Source organism: Trachurus japonicus, chromosome 13 (assembly GCF_045865225.1).
Source record: "Trachurus japonicus isolate A0001 chromosome 13, Traja_1.0".
NCBI lineage: Eukaryota > Metazoa > Chordata > Actinopteri > Carangiformes > Carangidae > Trachurus > Trachurus japonicus.
Window position 1 is genome coordinate 13,946,149 of NC_140919.1, and position 21,411 is coordinate 13,967,559.

At 40.6% G+C, this 21,411-nt stretch overlaps 1 protein-coding gene across 3 annotated transcripts in view; it reads left to right on the forward strand.

Moving 5' to 3' along the window:
* The window catches only part of lsamp (limbic system associated membrane protein), a 710,303-nt gene that overhangs the window by 660,955 nt on the left and 27,937 nt on the right, over nt 1-21,411 (forward strand). For all 3 annotated transcript variants that reach the window (XM_085794880.1, XM_085794879.1, XM_085794881.1), the window contains one exon: nt 11,884-12,009. In XM_085794880.1, coding sequence (XP_085651006.1) covers nt 11,884-12,009 — 126 coding nt within the window. The remainder of the gene's footprint in view (nt 1-11,883; nt 12,010-21,411) is intronic.

Sequence of the window (21,411 nt, forward strand, 5' to 3'; positions counted from 1 at the left end):
CAGCCTGAAATAAATGAAAAACCTTTGGACCCACTCTCAGGTTAAAAGTTAATGGCTGCTAAGCAAGTAGCCTAGAGGCCTCTAGTCTAGGGAGAGGGCTGAAATGGTAATGTTCACGTGTACTTGTACACACACACACACAATGCACTCAGACATCAATGAACCCACGCAGATACACACAGGCAACCTCACCCTCTTATGGGGTGCACTTTACAGCGGTGAATTAAAGAGAATGGGGGCAAATCAGGTTGTATTGATCAGATAGTGCTGGGTTGACTTCCGCTGATCATCCCTGAGGGCCTCTAAGAATCATGGGAATGAGGCTGAATACCACAGTAAATCAATCTGTAATTTGATAGATCCCTTTTACTGTTTGAAAGAACAATGGAAGCATTTTATTTGAATATGCATGGATCAATAAGAAACCGTCTTGGCTTACTGTTGTATTCTAAGGAAGAAAATCTATGAAGTCCACCATCAAGGAAATCTAATTTTTATGGAAAAGATCAAATCTTTAAATATTCACATGTTCAATTAAACCACCGCAGCTCACACTGATTTAAAACATTTATTCTGTCTCGGTCTGACAGCTTTATTATTTCATTTTTATCAGGTTAAGTCCTCAAGAGAGGTCCCATTTTGGACTTCACTTGAATGCAAAATATATAAATCGTCACTAAGCTGTCTTATTTTGTTTTTTCCCCTCTGGGACGGCGATGAAGGAAAAAACTAACTTGCAAGAAATAGCTTTGGAATTAGAAGAGGAGGAGATGCTGGTGGTTTCACACTGGGAGGAAAATGGAAAGTGTTGGGGCATAAAAGGCATCTAAACAGAGCTGCATACGTATAAAGCGGTGGGGGGGCTTGTGATCTCCAGTAACCCTTGTCTGGACGATGTGACATAATGAGGGATGGTACTCAGAGGCGGAGGAGCAAAGGGCAGGAAATGGTATTAAACAATTGAAGAACCAGAGAGGAGCCATTGCAGCCAAGCTTGTAACCTTGGATTTAGCTTGTCTAGCCATCTTTGTTTTTCTCATTACCATGAGCTGTATGATATTGTAAGCCCCTAAATCATCTGATGGCTAGAATGCAAAATCAGCTTTGCCTTTTTGGCAAGCCCTCCACACTTTGTCGGTGCCAGGCTTAAAGTACAAAGCTATTGCTCCTAAGAAGGCACAGGATTTACGGAGGTACCTCCACTAGGCCAAGATAAGAATTACAGCTTATATGGAGTGTATAAATAGAGACATTTTTTTCATAAGGGCGAGGACTGCCATTAGTTGGTTTTTATGGATAGAGAGGGGAAAAAAACACCCAATCTACAGCATTATCTCTTCTTTGGCCCTCCCTCGCTGCCTGTGTAGAGCTTGTTAGCAAAAACTGCTACTACACCTTTGTACCTTATACCCCTTGTTTTCTCTCTCTCCATGCAAACACCAATTAAATTTTCATGTGATCTAGGAGTTGCTGCCCTTGCAAGGCCCTTAGTGGGAAAAAGCAGCTCTCAACACAGACTGGAAAACCATCTCCTTAATTAATCACCTTGGTGTCTCCAAGAAAGACCGAGGTCTAACGCACCAGGAGAGCATGGAAATGTGATGGGTCTCAAACGGAGAAAATCCTCCTTCAGAAACATAAAGAACGCTCCTTTTTTTTTTTTTTCTTTCTTTTTTTTTACTCCCCCCACACTCTCTCGCTTCCATCAGCGCCTCCAGCGGGCCATTGCATCTGTCTCATATCCGCCACTTCCTTTGAAAGTTTCACAAGCATCTTGGGGTTTTAAAGCACTGCCGCTGCTCACGGCTACGCTTGGGATGGGAGAGAGAGGTGGTGTCTTCTTCACTGTCATCACCTCTCTCTCTTCCTCTCTCATCTGCCTTCACTTCTTCCCTTCTGTTTTTCGCAACAGTCATGAGTGCCTTGCTGGGAGGAGGAAGAGGAGGAGGAGGGGTGTGTGCCGCTAGTAATGCCAGGCCACTTGAGCTCCCTCTCCTGCAGCAGTAACAGCAGAGTCAGCCCACTTCTCAGTCCTGTGCATTGTCTTTCCTTTCAATTCTGCAGTGCCAGCCATAGAGATACTGTATGTGTGCATGTGTGTGTGTGTGTGTGTGTCTGTGTGTGTGTGTCTGTGTGTGTGTGTGGCTGCGGGAAAACACACCCTGAGGTCTCAGATCAAACAAGGCTGCTGCTCCTTTTTATTTTTCATACGACGTATGTGTGTGCGCGCGCGGCTCACGTAAAGTGCAAATGTATCTTGTTATTATGTCGATTAACTATGTCAACAAGAATAACTGAAGGGATCAACGGTGGGTGTTAACAATGAGTCACACAGCATACAGATATACCATCTACGCTAGAGAAGACAAAATGTCCGTTATGATAGCATTTGTGCTTGTGTATGTCTGTGTATGTCTGTGTGTGTACAACTGTGTTTGAATGATTCAGGAGTAAGAGTACGACCGACGGCTCAGCCACGAGACTTAGTGTTAATCTAAACAGATATTCTTTATCAACACCAGCACATTGCAGACATTTAGAGATGTAGCACAGAGATTACATTTTACTCTTTTCTCTCCTTTTCCTTTGGCCTTTTTCCGTCTCTCAGGTCTTTTTTAGTAAGCCACATTATATCCAAGGGTGCAAATGTGTGCCTGTGTGAGAGCCCTTGAATGGCTGCGAATCTCTGATTGTTGATTTGCAATAATAGATCGGCTCATATGTGGTTCAGGTAGCAAAGTGGAGATTACAGGAAAAGGGGAAAAAGATCCTGTAAACACAGGTACAAAGACAAACATGCACCGGCTTTAAGGCTCAGCAGGTGCCTCTTTAAGGCGATGTTATTAAGTCTCTGTCAGAGCGAGGCTGACGCTGGTGGGCAACAGGCTGCTTGTATTGTTCTTCATTGGGGCCTTACGGAGGGGAGGTTTTGGGCTGACCTTGTTTTATAGAAAGCAGGTAATTGGCAGTAAAGCTTCCAAGCACTAAAAGCTAAAAGCTAAAGAGCTGCGAGTGCTTTCTCCTGATTATCTTCTAATGGTTTCAAATTAGCTGAGCATAATTGCACGCCTCTTCTACACTTGCTGCCACATCACTCCTCAAAATGTCACATTGAGAGCCAGCGGGGGTTAAATGTTGGAGGGAGCGAAATGAGCCCAAGGGGGGAAAATGCTAAATATGCAAAATGGTATACACAGACCCAGCAGCAGTATAGATGATTTATAGCTGTGTAATACTTTAATGTCTTCGATATAAAAATGTAACTGTGCCTGTGGTGTGTGCTTGTAAAGAAAATATAGCTCACTTTAAGTCAAAAAATGATATTTTATTTTGACACCGCTTCCTGTTGCGGGTCCATAAAAAGGCATATTTTGTTGTTCTAAGCAGCAGTTTGTGATTGGCTAAAGTAAAAGGAATGAATCTCACAGTCAAAGCCCAAAGCTGTTTTGTTGTTTATTGTTTCCTGTATGTGTCCTATAAAGAGGGGAATGGAGTTTGACGCGGTAATCCTTGGATTGTAATGAACAGTTTAGCTTGAATAAAAAAGCAATCTGACAGAGTCCAGGTGGGCAGGGGTTTCTCTCTGTATTACCTGCTGCCTTCCCCGATTTCTGTTCAAAGGCTAATTTTATGCTCAATACGCCTGAATCTGAGATTGACCAAGCAAGGTGGTTACCGTGTTTCTGATATATATCAAGGAAAGGACCACCTGTGATTGGAAGAAGTGGAGAACAGAGGGGGAGACATGCAGGGCGGGAGTGAAAGAGCCCTTGGAAAAACATGCTACAAGTGTGTTATAGCAAATCCCAAAGAGAGGTATGGGGCTGTGACAAGTTTCCTGATGTTGTATTTGCCCCCTGCAATTTTTCTGTTGTACTGCTAGTGTCAGTCCAGTCTCCTCTGTGGCTGACAGTTTTTTTTCTCTCTCTCTCTCTCATGTGTACACAGTGTGCCACCCTCCTCCGTGCTGTGGCTTTTGTTAAACTGTACGAGGCTTTTGTTAAAGTGCCAAATTAAATATCTTTGTTTTGCTGAATGACACTTGGCAGAAGCTCAACCTCTTTGTCTGTGAAGACTCTCTCTCTCTCTCCTTATTGCTCCATTTGCCAACAACAAATCTTGATCTGCTTCATCTTCACACAGACTTTTTTTTCTTTTTGCAAATGAACCAACAGTTGTAAAGATAAACTGATATATATACACAGACAACTCATTGTTTAGTGCATTTTGCGCATCGTCGGGACCTTCGTGGTTAAAAATAAAATAGTAGTGATTGACTGAAGTTTGTATTTGATGTTGTTAGGTTTTATGAAGAGCTGAGCCAAGGCCAAACACTCCTACACATCTGTCAGATTTAGATTATTGACTGGATCTGCACCAAACTGTCCTGACTCGTAGATCTTATATATCTCATCACTGATGTGTCTGATTTTTCACATCAAGACCCACATTCCCTGACAAAAGTCTTGAAAAACTGCCCTATCTTGCAAGGTTGAGGAGAGTAATAAAATAAAAAAAAATCCTGGATCTGCCCCCTGCAACCCGATCAGCACCACATGGGTAATTCTGCTTTGGCCCCATACGCCATCTCTCTCCTCCAGGGCAACATCTGTATAAACTCTATCACACTGATATAGAGACAGGACGGAGAAGAGGCATCTTAAACAGTTTTGCCATGGGATGTTTACATTGCATCTATGAAATCCCTTAGTCGTGTTTCCCACCACAAACACACCACACACACCAGAGGCCTCTATAGGAAGAAGAGTGAAGCCCTCCTTTTTAAAGGGATAGTTCACCCAAAATTCAAATTGCACTCATTATCAGAGCTATCCGTGGCTTCTCTGAGTTACAGGGGGTCTCGGCGTAGCAGTGCATGTCCATATAACGGTTGCAAATGGATACCAACTGTCTTTGTAACAAAAAGACACACCAAAAAACATCCAAATACCTCCATGCTGCTAGTATGTAATGTCCGTCTTGTATTGAAGCCCCGAAATGCGAAATTGTTCTGAAAAAAAATTAAATAAGTCTATATTTCAAGCTTGTTTGTAGCGGAAGCTCCTCTTCGGTCCGTCATCTTCCTGGTCCGTCCAATTTCGCATTTCGGGGCTTTTGAATGCATTTGAATTTTGGGTGAACTATCCCTTTAAAGGATCCATCACCTGAAAATCTATTTTTTTTCAGGAAATTGCATAACTCAATCTTCTCTGTCATTTAAGTTATCCACCTTTTTCTGAACGTCAAAAACGTAAGTTTTACTCTTCCGGTGGAATTTTATGTTTACGTTTCCAGGGTTTCAGTAGTCGCGGTAAATGCATGGATTTCTTTTTTTTTTTATCACACAAATTGACATCCGTGTTATAAGCCAGCGTTAATAGATCCAAAAGGTGGATATGTTACGGTACACGGCAAAGATACAGCCCGTCTCAGGCTTCCAGAGGACTCAAGATTGCGTATTTTTCTTGCGAGAGCAAAATTGGGTACAGAAATAGGGCTAAATTAAAGTGAATGTTACATATTATTTCTCAAAAATGTACATTTAAGACCCATTCAACACCTGAAATAGATATAAATACCAGATGATGTATCCTTTAAGCAGTCTCCATCGGGATTCTTGGATTCAACAGCAGCTTTAACACTAAATAGACAAAATGTGTCACGGTTCGTTTTAACCGAGCCAGACAGGTGAGGTGTGAAAGCACCCCAAAGCACTTTAACACACATTACTTGTATGTCTGTCTCCAGTTTCCTCATGGATGTCAGACGTCCTACTCCCACATCCACACTAAAGCTGCAGCTTTGCCTCCTGCCCATGTTTGTGCTGCACGTCGGCCTTGGACATAAATTTAGTGCAGTTTTGCAAAAAAATCTGGACATTATTTTGTTGTATTGCATCACTCAATTAATAATTTGGTAAACAAATAGTAATAAATACCGTTTCAAAGGTCAGTATAATTATAAAAAAAAGATGCACTGGAAGACTCTGTACTTTGCTAAACAAAACAAACAGAAAAAATATATACAGTATTTGTTGTCCGCAGCTGTGTTAAAAACCACATGAAAGCCTTAAATAAATGAATCCCTGCAGCCATTGTACACAATAGCAACTGGGATATACAAAGAGCTGCTATATCTTATTAATAAAGATTAATGTTTAAAAAGACCTGAAACACATATGTGGAGTGTTTGCATTGTTGTGCATCATATTATAATATTGATTGGAGTATTTTGCAGCAGTTGCAGTAGTAATATAGCCAGTAATGAGCAGAGGCTGTGTTGAAGACACAAGTTTAGTGATGATGCTCCATTTTCCCCCTGAGAATAAGTCGTCACACAGGCTAAGGAACAGCCTGTGGCTCCGTCTCTCTCAAACCTACAAACACTAACACATTCCCCTCTAATTATTCCTTCTCTCTCTCTCTCTCTCTCTCCTCTCCTCCTGTCTCTTTCTTATCATTCGCTCCATCTTTCCTTTGGTTCTGTCTTTGAAGTTTGAAATGAGAGTTGAAAGCAAGGTCAGTGTATTTATAAAATTTTCATCAGAGATTTATTATTTTTGAGGAATCACAAAACCAAACCAAACAGAGGATCATTAGCTAGGGAGGATGTTATAGTTTACATTGTATTTTTGATTTTGTCTTATATTACATATTTATTTATTTTTTCGCTACCTCTGTATGAAATGGAAATTTATTCTACTTTTTTCACTCTTAGGAGTGGGTCACAGAGATGGAGTTAAAACAGAATAAATTAGAGAATACATGTTCCAAGGTGTGTATGTGTGTGAGAGAGAGAGACAGAGTGTATGTGTGAAAGCGAGTGTGTATCTGTACTGTACACAACATGATGCTAAATATGATGTTTTTAGCCCACGCCTGAATCTATTCTGTGTTGTACCCAAACCCAGCCATGGAAAAAACATTAACAGAGAAGTACAGTCTATCTCTATGGAATTCATCCATCCTGCAGTTGCAGAGGTAAAGTGCTTTTCAAATAGCTGCCCTTTCCAACATTGTTCCTTGAAGGTTGACCTATGACTAAGATTACAATGCGCTCCTTTCTTCTCCCTCCTCCCTCTTCACCGCTGACAGCTGGACGCCGGGCGCTGTATGGCCGTTAGAGCTGGAATGTCATTCACACTTCTTCCTTTCACTCTTTCCTTCCCCCTTTTTTTTTTTTCTTCATCTCATCTCCTTTATCACTTCTCTCGTCCATCTTCCCTCCCCCCTCGTCTCCCATTTATAAAGGTGATAGGGTTATCAGAGTATGAGCAGTTGTTTCCTCCTCGATCCATTTTTATCTATGCGTCCGAGGATTAATTCTCCAGTCACACATCCTGCTCAGCCAATCAACTTCCTCACCCCCGGCCCTCCCCACTTTGGTTTGTTTTTGAGGTGGGGAGGAGAAAAAAAAAAGCCAATTGGATTCTTTGTCACCTCAATCGAGTGCCTCCGCCCCGGCATCCCCTCGTTCCGTCTCCACATATCAGGAAAACACATCTTCATTTTGGCTTGGTCATTTGACTACAGCAATAACTCTGTATGACTTCATTTAAAATGCTGTTTGGCACGATTGTGACTGTCCTGTCAGTTGGTATTAGAGAGATGGGTTACTTAGGGATGTGATTTGTATGTACAGTATGTGTGTATGTGGGAGAGAGAAGCGGGGAGGGTTGAGTGGAGGCTGTTAGGGATGCTGTACAGAGACAAAGCTTCAATAATAACCTCGCTGAAGAAACAATCTGAAAGAGAGAAACACCAAAATATTGTTTCGTTTTTTTCCTTTTTTTTTGTAAAACGCGGTCGATACAGAGGAACGGAGCAGGTTTATTTTAGTTCAACACAGCAAGTCCTGCTAAAGTTGAATACCATATGAATTCCCACACAATGCAGTTCTCAGATATCTGTTCAGCATTATCAGCTTAGCGTTCCTTAAGTACAGTGGCCCTGAGAGCTCAACGCACTGCAACTTAAGAAAACACATGCACAAACCCAAATGTGCTACAAATAAAAAAAAGTTTGAAAACATTCAGTATGTAAATACACAGAAAACATCTTCATCAATTTGACCAATCAGGCCTGGCTAAAGACGAGGCTAAGCTAACAAGACAGCTAACCATTAGTATTGTTGGAAACAAGGTGAGTTTGTTCAGTTTATTGTAACATCATGATTCGGATATTATTGTAAATATGAGCTGTTAGCGCAGTCAGGGTGATGAAGTTGTTTTCTGAAATCTTTCCATACATTTTCTTAAGGTGTTGTGTTGACCTCCAGGGCCCTCCACTGAAGCCACCACCACAAAAAAAAGTTTTTTGATTTTTAGCTGTTTTTTAAACAAGATGAACAATTACAACCAATATAAGAGCAAGACTCCAGGGTATAACAGGAATATGAGTGCTGTGCATCCTTTATTGTTGAGCCACTGAGTAACTTTAATGGAGCAGTTGGGCTTTAAGTGCCCTGTTTATGGACAAATTGACAACAGTTGTTGAGAGCTGGCAGAGTCTGTTACTTTTCACAGCAACTGATTGTGCGGCTGTTGACACTTTTAATCAGGTAACCCATAAGCTTTAATGATTTACTTCCAAACAATGCTTTTTTTTTATGTGTGAACGTTGTGGATGGCCAATCAGACGTGAGAGCTAATGTGATGAGACTGTAGTCGGTTGTTTCAGTCTTGGCAATTAAGGTTTATTACCACTGACTCATAAATCTCATGCAATCGCATTCAGAATTTGACATTTCAGCACATATTTCCTCCTCCTGAACACACACACACATACTGCAGCTGACAGTTTAGACAGCCCTCTTTCTAACCTATACAGTGAGTCGCAGAAGTCTCTCTAATTCTTCTGTTGACCTATCAAATAGCATGGTTTATTGGGGGAAAAGATGAAAAGTTCATGGTTATGAATAAATGTTAAGTGAGGGAAACCATCCGAGTATATGAAAAATGAGGTTGAGACAGAATAGAGAAAAAAAAGGATAAGATGAAACCCATATCAAGATGAAATATTGTATCATAATATCATATTCTGTGTTTATGGTCACTTATGCTAATTCCTACTGCAAATCTTACATCAACTAAAAGTAATGATATTTTGTAAACACCATTTATCAGTCGCATTGGCCAAGACAACCAATGAATTGTAAATAAGGAAATCAGAAACAACCACAGTGGTGACACTGGTGAACTTGTGAATAGCTGTATTTAAGATAGATTTTTTTTATATATATAACCTTTATTTATACAGATAATATCATTGAGACACAAGTTCTCATTTCCAAGAGAGAACTGTTTTTCATATGTATGTATTTACGTTAGCTGTCACGTTCCACACAGTTACAAACATGAATACCAAAGAAGAAAAGAAGAAAAAAAACTAGTGGAAATTTCACAATAAATCAAAATATTAAAAGGAAGAAAAAAATACACATCACTACAAGCCAGGTAAAAATATTTATGATAATCACTAATCAGTAGTAAAACAGACCCCTTAACAACATAGTTTATTTTCCTCTTCATTCTAGATTGAGTGACGGTTTGATTGTGTGTTTGGACAAAATGTAATGAAAAACCTAAAGCGGCAGAGCACGCACTAAAGAATTGTTAAAGACGCATTGTTTGCAACACCTCCCGTGGCTTTAAAACCGTTATGTAATGGCAGGGTGGCACTGCAGGGGCAGGAAAAGCCAAGTGACTTAGCAGTGTGTGTCTTGGTGTTTTGTCAGATTAATGCACAAGGATATCTTCGAATTATTCATATATTTACTTTACTGAATGGGCTCGATCCACAGCAGGCAATGAATGCGCGTCATGAGTGGATTCTATTGTACGTAGGTCTCTGTGCGCTCTGTGAACAATAAACAAGGACAAGGAGCAAATCAGAAGTTTTGCAAAGGTTTCAAACTTTGCTCGGTCACACGGCAACGCTGAACGTTCGTAATGACGTGCCTCTGCCTTTATGCACATATATTTATTCTTTTTTTCTGAATAAAACATGGCACGCTGAAAACGAATAAATATTTGATGTCACAGTTGTATTCAAGCTATTATGATGAACTATATTTATTCCAGGGTTTGGGTTTAGCAAGAAAAATCCATCCTTTAGCTGCGCCGTTTATCCGTGAAGGGGTCGCACAGAGCGGACATGATGCCAGTCTATCACAGGGCCGACATATAGAGATGAACAACCTCATATTCACACCCATTCATATCACCAATCAACCTACTGTAATGTGCTTGTCTTTGGACTGTGGGAGGAAGCTGGAGAACATGCACCACTCCACTTAGAAAGGCCAAGGTTTCACACACTGTGCCACCTAGCCTATAGGCAGAAAAATGCAATTCATATTCTCAAGGTGTCAGTTTGCAAATGACTGAACGGAAAAACCACCGACGACTGAGATGTGTAAGGTTGTTGAAATTATAGGAGTGCTCCCTTATATGAAAAATGAAATGGGTCTAATGGAAATAGCACCTCCGAGTACAGTACATTCATACGTCCAATTTCCGCTGGTGGAGATGCTGCAGTTTCTACAATTGCGAACTTCAGACAGCAGCCGTGACAGGAAGTACAAAAATATAAATAATCACTAACTCAAATGAGAGTGACAGCTGCCTTCTGTGTTTACTCTGAAAACAAAGCACAACAACCTTTTAGAGAGGGTTGCAATCAAGTTCGATTGTTCATTTTTCTCGGAAGAAGCAGGAGTAAATATACGTTTTAATGACAAGCTTGAAATACAACCTCGCCTAATGTGTGTCGAGCCTGTGAGATTACAGAACCGCGTACGTGCGCGCATACCTGAAATTAGAATAGGAAATCCACAGAAAATAAACAGTTACCCCAACTCATTTTCCTGCACTGTGCCCGGTCCAACATTCATCATATTCCAAACCATTGATCATTTTTTGTGCCTTCTGCATATCTGCATACACGATACCGTATCCCAACCACTTCACCCACAGTCTGTGAAAACAATGATGTATGCCCTCTACGTCCTTCATGATTGATTGCATCTTAGCTGCTGACTCACTTTAAAGCAGAATGAACCTTCTTAATTCATCTCAGTTGTTTGTTGTTGCTTTTTTTTTTTTCATTAGTTTTCTTCCAGAGTAAAGGATTCTCCATTTCTCTTGGTCCCTGTTTTATTTGTTTGTTTGTGTGTGCGTGTGGGAGTGAGAGCAGTAGGAGTGAGGAATAGACGAGGTGATCGCCAGGCAGGATGATCATTAAATGTGGCGTCAGGATGAAACCGCTCCGTGTCGCTTTGAACATCAGTGTCACATCCACACACTACGCAAAGTCCAAAGATTCTTCATTTCACCAGGTGTTCTGTATTAAAGCCTATACTTTTTCAAAAAGAAAAAAAGTATATATCTGTCTGAACTCCGAATCCGTGCCAAGCGTCTGGTGGGTCCCCGGTATGACAAGAGAGGCAATCTGTTTTCATGAGCTCAGGTCCCGGGGCAGGAGATTAAATTGCTTATTTGGATCCTGGGTTGAGAAAGTTTACTGTAAGTACCTCTGAGGGCAATTGCAGCAAGAAAAAAAGCTTCTCTAAAGCTTCTCTAAATTCTTCTTTTCAACTAAGAGAATCAGGGTCAGCTTGTGTTTGCATCCATCCTCTTTTAAATAATCTCAATAGTTCCTATAAAGATATGGGAAAGAGTATAAGATGAGAGTAAAGCAGCCAGAAGCTTGATTTTAGTCTTATTGGGTGTATTTCAAGTTATGAAACAAGAATAAAAATGCCAGACTCTCAGAGGTCGAGACCTCTCCTCTCGCCCTGTGCGTGGATAAAGCACGCTCTGTTCTCCGTTCTCTCTTTATAATCTCATTAACCCTGATGTCCTTTTCTTCTTTCTGCCTCCAGTTCCAGCCAACATCTACAAAGTGTCCGAAGACATCACAGTGAATGAGGGCAGTAATGTGACACTCAGTTGTTTGGCCAGTGGCAGACCAGAACCAAGCATCACCTGGCGGCTGCTCAACCCCTCAGGTAAGAGTCATCCAATCAGTACTCATTACGGTGAGTGTCGGTCAAGATGCGTGACCAGCGGTGTGCCAGATTTAATTATCTAGACGCCAGATTTCTTATTGTAGGCAACTTAAAGCAGATAAATCTCCTTTAGTTAGAGCACACATTTTGGTGCATGTCACATTTTAAAGTGATACGTCAACATTTTTTTTTCCGTGTCTTGCCTCACTCCTGAGTCCATGACAAGCAGATAGACACCATCCTTTCGACTGTGCGTGCAGTAACAAGGGAGATAGAGCCGTATCACTCGTAATTAGCTTAGCGCAAATGCTGGAAGTGCATAGGTAGTGTTAGCCTGCCTCCTACCCGAGCCGAAATCAGCAGTCAGAAGCTGATTTCATTTTAGCTGTAAACTCTGTAAATATATCATTTTATCAACATTTTAAACATTTTCAGGAGAGAAAGTAGCCGTTTAGATCAGCAGTGTGTCATTAATTTATCTAAATACCAGCTGTTTACAATTTTGTTCGGACGAATCCGACGTTACTCAAGCTAGCCGTTGTGACCAACGCACTTCCGGTTACTTTCACAAAATAAAAGTGCTTTTATTTTGAAACAGGAAGCTAACCTACCCTCGATGTAGCGAGCTTGAACCAAAATAAACCGTCTTTGCTTGATCCCTCCGTTTTGACCGATCTCATCCCGTTACCGGCATTTGACCGCTCAAGATGCCTTACCGGAGAGTTTTGTCAGTTCTGAGACGAAGATCAGTCCGTTTAGAGTTGCTGAAGAGTGTTGATGACAAAGAGTGACACTGAAGAGTGTTGATGATTTATAATGATGACTGATGACTTTAGGTGGAGGCAGGCTAACACTACCCACACTTCCAACGTTTGAGCTAAGCTAATTACGGGCGATATGGGCTCTCCCTTGTTACTGCACGTACAGTCGAAAGGATGGTGTCTATCTGCTGGTCATGGACTCGGGAGTGAGGCAAGACACGTAACAAAAAAAATGTTGGCGTATCCCTTTAAGTCTCTCCCATGTAAATTAATATGTTATTCAGATAGGAAAAGACAAGATTGCACAACCTCAAATCAAAACATATAGGCTACTCACACACACACACTGACTAGACATTAAGCTCATATCAGGTCCAGACTCCAGGTGATGCTCCACGGCAGCAGGACTTTGTGATGCAGATTTAGATGCAAACCAATGGACTTAAGGCTAAAACGCAGGGGTGTGGACAGGCTTACCACAAATTCAATATGTAGTCATTCCCTATGGCTTATGCTCTATAACTTTCCATCGGTTCTCATCACATTTGGTGGGCCGAGTGGAATAAAGTTCCACTGATGTTATTCTTGCCTTCATCATCCTGTACTGTAGCCCGGCTCTAGGCTGAGGAGATGGGAAACTGATGAGCTCAAGTTAGGGACCTCATCTGGAAGGTGTATGCAAAATGGCCAAGAGAGCTTTTCAAATTTTAGTCACTAGCCCTCTTATTGTTTTCTTTTTTTTTCAAGACACTTAAGACACTTTCATCTGCGCCTCCTCCCATCGTATCCACAATCTCATTTCATACCAGCGAAAGCAATAAGTCTCAATGATCTGTTATCGGACACACTTGAGACCACCGTTGAATTCATCTGGGCCTCCTTCCACTTTACACACAGCCTTCAGATGATCTTGAAATGTGGCCAGATTTAATTCTGACTTTTTTCTTGATATTGTTTTTATTTATCAATTTACCTTTACACATAATGAATGTTGAGTATTACATGGAGAAGGAAAACCACTTGTAATCAAGCAGCCCAGACCAGAGGTGCTCAGTCACAAGTGGTTGAGGCTACAACATTTTCAATGTTACAGAAAACTGTTCATAATTAATTAATTAAAATATTTCTGTATTTGCGCTAGTTGTGCAATCAAGTCATTAAACCGAGGCACACATGTTGACCCACTGTCAGCTCTTGCCATCTGAATAAGTCCACAATTATTCTACATTTTCACGATTACCCATTCTGCAAATTCATGTTTCCCTTTTTCAACCTTGGTTCCTTCTTCTGATAGCAAGCTTGTATTGTAGTATTGTATTGAATAAGAGGCTTCTAGACTAAATCGATCTGCATATGCCCCGCCCACCTGGATATGCCCCACCCACTTATCTCTGTATATGCCGTACCTTCCTGAATAGGCCCTGTCTTGTCTGTTTAATGGTGAAATAAACAGATTCACCTCTAGTAAGGCTATGTTTATGTTAATGATTATTTAACCATTAAGAGAGGTTTCTTATCCAGCAGGTTCTCACATATTTGCACATGCCATCTAGGAATGCAGAAGGGGGTTGTTGATATAAATCTCCACATATGTGCATCACTCAAACAGAGGTGAATGTGTTGCTTGGGGATTTAATCCAATTTCAGAGAAAAAGATAAATGTCCCCAACTGCTGATACGCTTGTAGTGTGATGAATGAAGATGCTCAAGTTGACAACATCTCAGTTTGATAACGGCCCCGTGTTGATTGAAAACCGTTCTGTTTGCGTGTCTGTATCAATTACCGCGTCATTTTGTCAGCGCATGTTCCATCAAATACATTTGTTTCTTGTTCCTGGAAGCGGGGCAACGTGAATAGGTGTGTTTGCTTCTTTTGTCTTTTTTCATTAAAACGGAGGAGTGATTTGTTCAGCCCAATCCTGTGAGCCTAATAGATCTAACTGGCTGCTATACAGATCGGTGGTAATGAGTCAAAGCACTTCATTTTCCTCCTGCAAAACTCAGGGGGAGCCTTTGTGGCTCACAAAGTTATTGTCGGTAAAGCCTTTTTGTAAGTTTAGACGATTTTTGTTTTTTTATATAAAAAAAAAAGGAACTGGATTTTTTTCAAGCTTCAACAGACTTCACCTTAGTAACTAGGCCTACACCTCTGCAGATTCAGTACAGTCACCACATACCAAAGCTGTCCTTTTTATTCTTCAGTTTTTCATTTTTTCTGTTTTGTTGAGGAAGTAGTGGGCAGACCACCTTTGACAAGTCTTTGTTCCGTATTGAAAAGAGTATGAACAGTGAAACAGAAGCAGTGTGATAGAAGCAAAATCCTGTCAGTGTCCTGGAGGGATTGGATCCTGGGCACATGTGGCTCCTGAGATGGGGGTCCCACACTATTTGCAAAGGCTGGCACTGTTTTTACTGTTTGTTGTTGTTTGCGGGCGTCTTTCGCCCCAGAATCCATAAGTCCAACCCAGTTCCGAGAGCATGTCGCGGACTGCTGAGAGAGATAATGATGTCTGGCAGCCTGTGGTCTCATTGCTTTACGCCTTCGCCTGCCTGGGCGGAAACGCCACTTCGCTCAGCTATGGCGAAGCTCTCAACTATTCGCTGGGTCCACAGATGTTCATGAGACACACATTGTCATTCCTAGACTCGAGTACCTTATTCAGAGGCTGAGTCACTTATGCTCAATATGGCCATTTCCACACATTTCACTTCAAATAAACTGCATTTTTATAGTTATATTAGGATGTAAAGGGGCCACAGTTGTGATTACATTAAAGCACAAAACTGTATTTTTTAAAATGATCACCTGCAGGCCTGTAACAACAGGAAAAAGGAGCATCCACTGCAGTTATTTGGTATAAGAGCAACAGCAGATGAATATTTTTTTAAAAGAAGGGAAATGAAGACATGGGGGAAAAAGGAAAGAATAATATTGACAATAAAATAATAATAAAAACAAACGAATTAATAATTGAAATTCAGTATGGTGCATAATGGATTTTCCCAATTCTATTTTTGGGTCAACAGAAACAGAAGTTTGAATCAGAGTGCCATGAAATGCATGGAAATAAAATAAAATCCAGTTAGTTGCATGAGTGGCCAATGAATAGTAAGAGCTAATAATGAATAATGCAAGCTAACCTGCCTCATACAGCTAGCAAACATCCACACAGTCAAGCTAGCATGGCTAATGGCTAATTACACATAACTGACACTGCTGCTCTGTTGAGATAAGGTGAGGCTGTAAAAGCTAAATTAAGAACCAAACTATTTTGAAACGCCGTACCAGCCTTTGAAATTCTTGTCATCTGTCAGTCGTTTGTTAACGGGTTCACGCCGTGTCTGAAATCAGTGCAGATAAAGTTCAGTTTGTGACTATAGACTGCGGCTCAAGTGGAGCTCATCCTTGCGTAACCGCATGCATATTCATGCTGTGGGTGATGATTTCGTGCACATGTTGCTGTTCACGAAGGTGTGAAAATTCACTGGCACTCACACACAAGATGGAAACAAGATGAACTCACTACATTCTGCCACATCCCCTGTGCTCCCATTCTCCTGATGCCCTCCAGCAACTACATTATTCACTCATTATTCACTTTCAGCCTGACCACAGAACTCATTTAAACCCACAATCCTCAATTCACTTCCAGTTCTGACCAAAGATTGAAACATATGGACCTTCTGCAAAACCATATTTAGTAACTGCCCCACGCACAAAATCAATCAATCATGGGTTTGAACACAAACACATTCATACAGAAAAGTTTCTTTGAAACGAGGGCACTGCCGTTATCTTTTCCAAAGCCGTATGAGGCAACAGTCCTTGAGATTAATGACAATTATCCAGACATATGAGGCTCTGACAGACGGATGACACACTGTTTCTCTTTGGCTTTTCTTTTCAACTGGAAATCTTTCCCTCAGAACTGAACAGTTTGTGTTAAATGAGAAATTATTTAAAGGAAACCAATTTGCATGCCCTTGACAAAAGAACAAACCATGCTTTACTGTTTGAAGAATAAAGACATGTTGACACTTTTTCAAAATTAGAAAAGCCCCAGCGGAAATGTGCGAGCTACAGCTTCAGCTGTGTGCGAGCAGCTCCTCCTAGATATAGCTCCCATCCTTGTTGTTGTTGTTATTATTGTAATCTGGGTCACAGCGCCCCACCTCTTTCCTGTTGTGATTGGTCATCTGAAGTTTTCTTTGTCTTACAAAGCACTTTACTCTCACCAGAAATAAACACGGCTTTCTGTTTTGCCCATCGCTTTTGTAAGCATTGACTTTGAAGCAGAGAGTTGTGCATAAAGATGCTTCTTTGTTGCAATATGGTAGTTTAACGATTTTATCTTGTCAATATTAGGAGGAGGAGTTTTGAATAGAAAGAGGAAAAGATGTCAAAAGCTCTGCTGCCAGTGTTCAATGTGACCACTGCCTTGATCCCTGTCTTTTATAATAATACTGTGAATATTAAGGGTTTTTTTCCTATTTGTCAGACAAGATAAGTACTTTAAAGATATTACTTTGGCCACTGAGGAAGCTCAAAGTGACAAAGTTGACTAAATCAACCGATTCGCCAACAATGAATTTAATCACCGGTTGCAGCTTTTCAGCCTGCAGTACTAACATGCCTCTCTGTTTTCACCTTTGAGAAATACGTTGAGTGCATATGAATAAGTCAACTACAGAGTCTGAGTAAATTAAACCCAATGGGTAATGCGGTTGTTTTAAATATATTACTAAACTTGAAATGTGATTCATACCAAAGGAGCGAGCAAAAAAAGAAAGAAGAAAAAAACAGTTTGTAATGTAACAGAAAAATTCAAGACGACCACAAACCAAACTGATTATAACGACCTAGAAAGTCGTCAAACTGCAGATGGTAACGCATCAGCTCTGGATCGCGTCTGTTGTAAAGTTTCGTCTCAGAGGCTGAGAAATAAAACCTGAAACAATCCCATTCAATTCTCATGAGTGACAAATGATACCTCAGATGCTGAAAATGACTGTTTTCAGTCAGCTATCCAAACTAATATTCCATCCTAGGATTTGTTTATGAGATAGTTAAATGCTACTGGCTTACGGTATCTCAGGGTGTCCATACTCATTACGTTTCTACGGGGTCGTCCAAGCCAAAGCTGTTCTCTACAATCTTATTTCTCTGTTATTGCTGCCTGTGTCACAGGGCTACCACAAAGCTAATTAGATTAAAACTGATCCCCGAGGTTTCCTAATGACAGAATGTGTAGACTGAAAGATAAACAGCTTTTTCAGTCCTGAGGATAGCATATGTGTTTGCATATACAAAACACCAAGGGTCCATCAAAGATACTGTTTGTGTTTGTCACCGAGAGACAAAGTCAGGCAGGTTATTGCTTCTGCGTCACATCACTACACTTGTAATTAAGGGATTGTGGGACTGAATTGAATGAATTTTCCCGAGGTCTCATAATACCTACGTCTTTGGAGCTGGACGGAGATAGAGATTTTTCACACCTGCTGTGCCAGGACTGCAGAGAGTCAGGTTATGAAATGAAGAATGCTAAGGCTTGGTAAATATTACAACCATTTGAGCATGATCTAAGATGACAATAGTGCGGGGGATGTTTCATTATGAGTAGGGATGTGGACTTTAGTGGGCAAACAAGCAAACAAGGTGCTTATTAAAGTGGTACATGCAGCAGTTCACCTAAAGCGTTTTATTTGTTCTTTGGCTTACACTGCCAAAGCAGATAACGAGCAAAGTGAACAGTTACCAACATTTATCAGAAATAATTGCCCGAATAAAAAGGTTAACTCGAGGGCTTAGAACCAAAAGGGCGTAAGTGACATTTGACAAACTTTACAGGAGAGGCAAAACAAAATTTTGACCAGACTTCAATCAACTGTATTCATTAACCCTATACCACAACATTGCAACCACAGACATGCTTATATGAATGAGTATTTATGTAATAAACTTATGACATATTAACACAATGAACATGTTCTTAAACATTTTAAAATCAAAAAAATATGTCAAAAACGTCACATACGCCTTTTTGGCACCAAACATTTCCAAGTCTTCTAGGACATATTGGGCGTATCTGCTGAACAATGCATTGAACTGATTGAATAATTAACACTTGAATAAGTAATTAATTGTCATGTACCTCATTCATTAATTATTTTAAAAGGGTCCTATGTTCCCCGCTGCTGCTGGTCGATGGACTCTCCCTACTTATCTGGACTCTATCCATCTATCTGGCCTGTCTAGCCTCTACCTGGTCTTTTTACTGTACTAAACTTAACCAACTCCTGTCTTTATTGCCTAAACCCAACCAATGTGACAATTACACTTCTCACTCAAAGTCACAACTCAACCTCTCACTAAAAAATAGGCAAAAATCTGCAAAGTCACAACTCCACTGCAGGTATGGGACAAAAAATGGCATGTTGCCCTGGTCTTTTTGGGGAAAAGCGGGGAACATAGGACCCTTTTTCTATGAAAGGGTTCTATGTTGCCCAGTCACACACATAACAGGTACATAGGAGCTAGGGAACATAGGGATGACCCCAGTAAGGCTCTCAAGGCATGATTCTGTCTTACTGTCATCACTCTTGTGACGGCATACATTCAAAAACAACTCTGACTCATCTTTAACTTCTTTAATATAGGATTCATCAGTTTGTTTCATAATATTCATCAAAATCTTTTCTGCCTCAGACAGTTCCATGTCTGCAGTTTTCTCAGCCGTTTTCAATGCTGTTTAAGGGCAACAACTACACTTACGCCCTTCTGGCTCTGAACCAACATGTGGGTCCAACATGTATTTAGATGTATTTTTCAGGGCCAGAAGGGCGTAAGTGCACTTACGCCCTTCTGGCTCCAAACATTACTCACATTTTTGAGTTAGGTCTTTATTGTTTTGTTGCTTTATTCAATACAGTTTGATCTCAGATGGGTAATTTTGGCATCATTGGATAGAGCTCATCAAGACCTTTCTTTTGATATATAGAACTCATTTTCGCCCAAAATGTCACTTACGCCCTTTTGGTTCTCACCCCTCGAACTCTTTGCTTCAAACACAACGTGTAGAAGATGTCAAGTGGCCATTATCTTATGTTGTATCCATTGTTGCCACAGTGGAATATGTTTTATTTTAAGTTACAAAGCCCTCCATCAGCTGCAGAAGCAAAGGAGGAGATAGCTTAAACCTGGAAGATCGCTGTCTTTTCACATAACCTATAGTCGGCAGCTGTTGTCGGTCCTACTGAGTTAGTATTGTGATTATACCCAAAGTATATGTCCTTCATGTTAAAGGAACTATATTATTATTATTATTATTATTAAAGGAAGTTTTCTTTTCTCTCTGGTCACTTCACAAGAGCTTTGACCATTGTTGTCTAAGCCTTTGTATATAAGAATTTAGGAGAATGGGCCTTATTTCATCTTCTGAGCAGAGCTAGCATGTCGTCCGTGAGTCGCTATGGGAAAGTGTCAAGAAGAGCCGGGGCTAGCTGGTTAGCATGCTAACTTCAGAAGAGGAAAAGATGTAATGTGGAAAAGGTTTAACATTGCTGTTGCATCCCTCTCTGCCAGAGACAGAGGAATGAAGTTTGTAAAGAAGTAAAGGAATTAAGTTTGATGCTAAAATTTGAACTTGACCACTGGTAAACACTTGTTAATGCTAATATTATGTAGCAAGGCAAAACCTACAACTAGGTCATTTAAAAGCCCTAAAAAAGTATTTTCTCTTCGCCTCATAAGTACCACACACACACACACATGTGCACCCAAAAAACCTTTTGGGAATTCAAAATGTCACTTCTCTCTCATGTACTTATAACACCACAAGAATATTAAGGCTGTAGCCTAAAGCTGATTTGCAAATAGCGGGTTGGTAAAGAGGAAGTTCAGGGAGAATGGAGGACATGGAGCAAAGAGCCACAGGTCGGACTCAGACTTTCGGGCCGCTGGGGTCAGAATTAAGCCTGATGACATGTGCTCTACACCAGAGAGTGGCTTACCGCTGTCTACTGCCTTTTTTTTCTTTTTCTTTTTTCCACAGCACTGGGAGCTTGTTAGTCTACTACTGCTCAGTGATGAACTTCTCCTGTCCATTTGTAGGCCAGTACTGGTTTGTGTTCACTTAGCGTTGCATTATTCACAGCACTTTTCTGAGGATTGAAGGCAGTTTTTTGAATACAAAGTTGGTCTTGTGAAGATTAAAATGCAAACACCGTATCCATTAATAATAGCCTTTTGGTGATGAGAGGCATTTCGTGTTTGTTTTGTTGTCAGGCACTTCTCTGTTATTTAGTGTCAAGTTGGATATAGCTACTGGAGATTTTGGAAGAATATGAAAAATCCTCTCCCAGGCTCAATTACGACTTGGACGTTGATGTGAACGCTATTTACAAGCCAGAAACAATAACTCCAGAATGACAGTCGATGGCTTGTTTGGCCACTGTCAGTCAAATCTAATCTAACCCGAACTCGAAGAGCCAAACTGAAACAACATATTTTGTTATTTAATCTGAAGGACTTTGTGCTTTTTGCAGCTGTAATGAAAGATTAAAAATCTCAGTCTCAATCGCAGACTCAGTTCCTTGTCTCTGGTGAGAAGATTTATGTTATGAATCAATAAGCATTAAT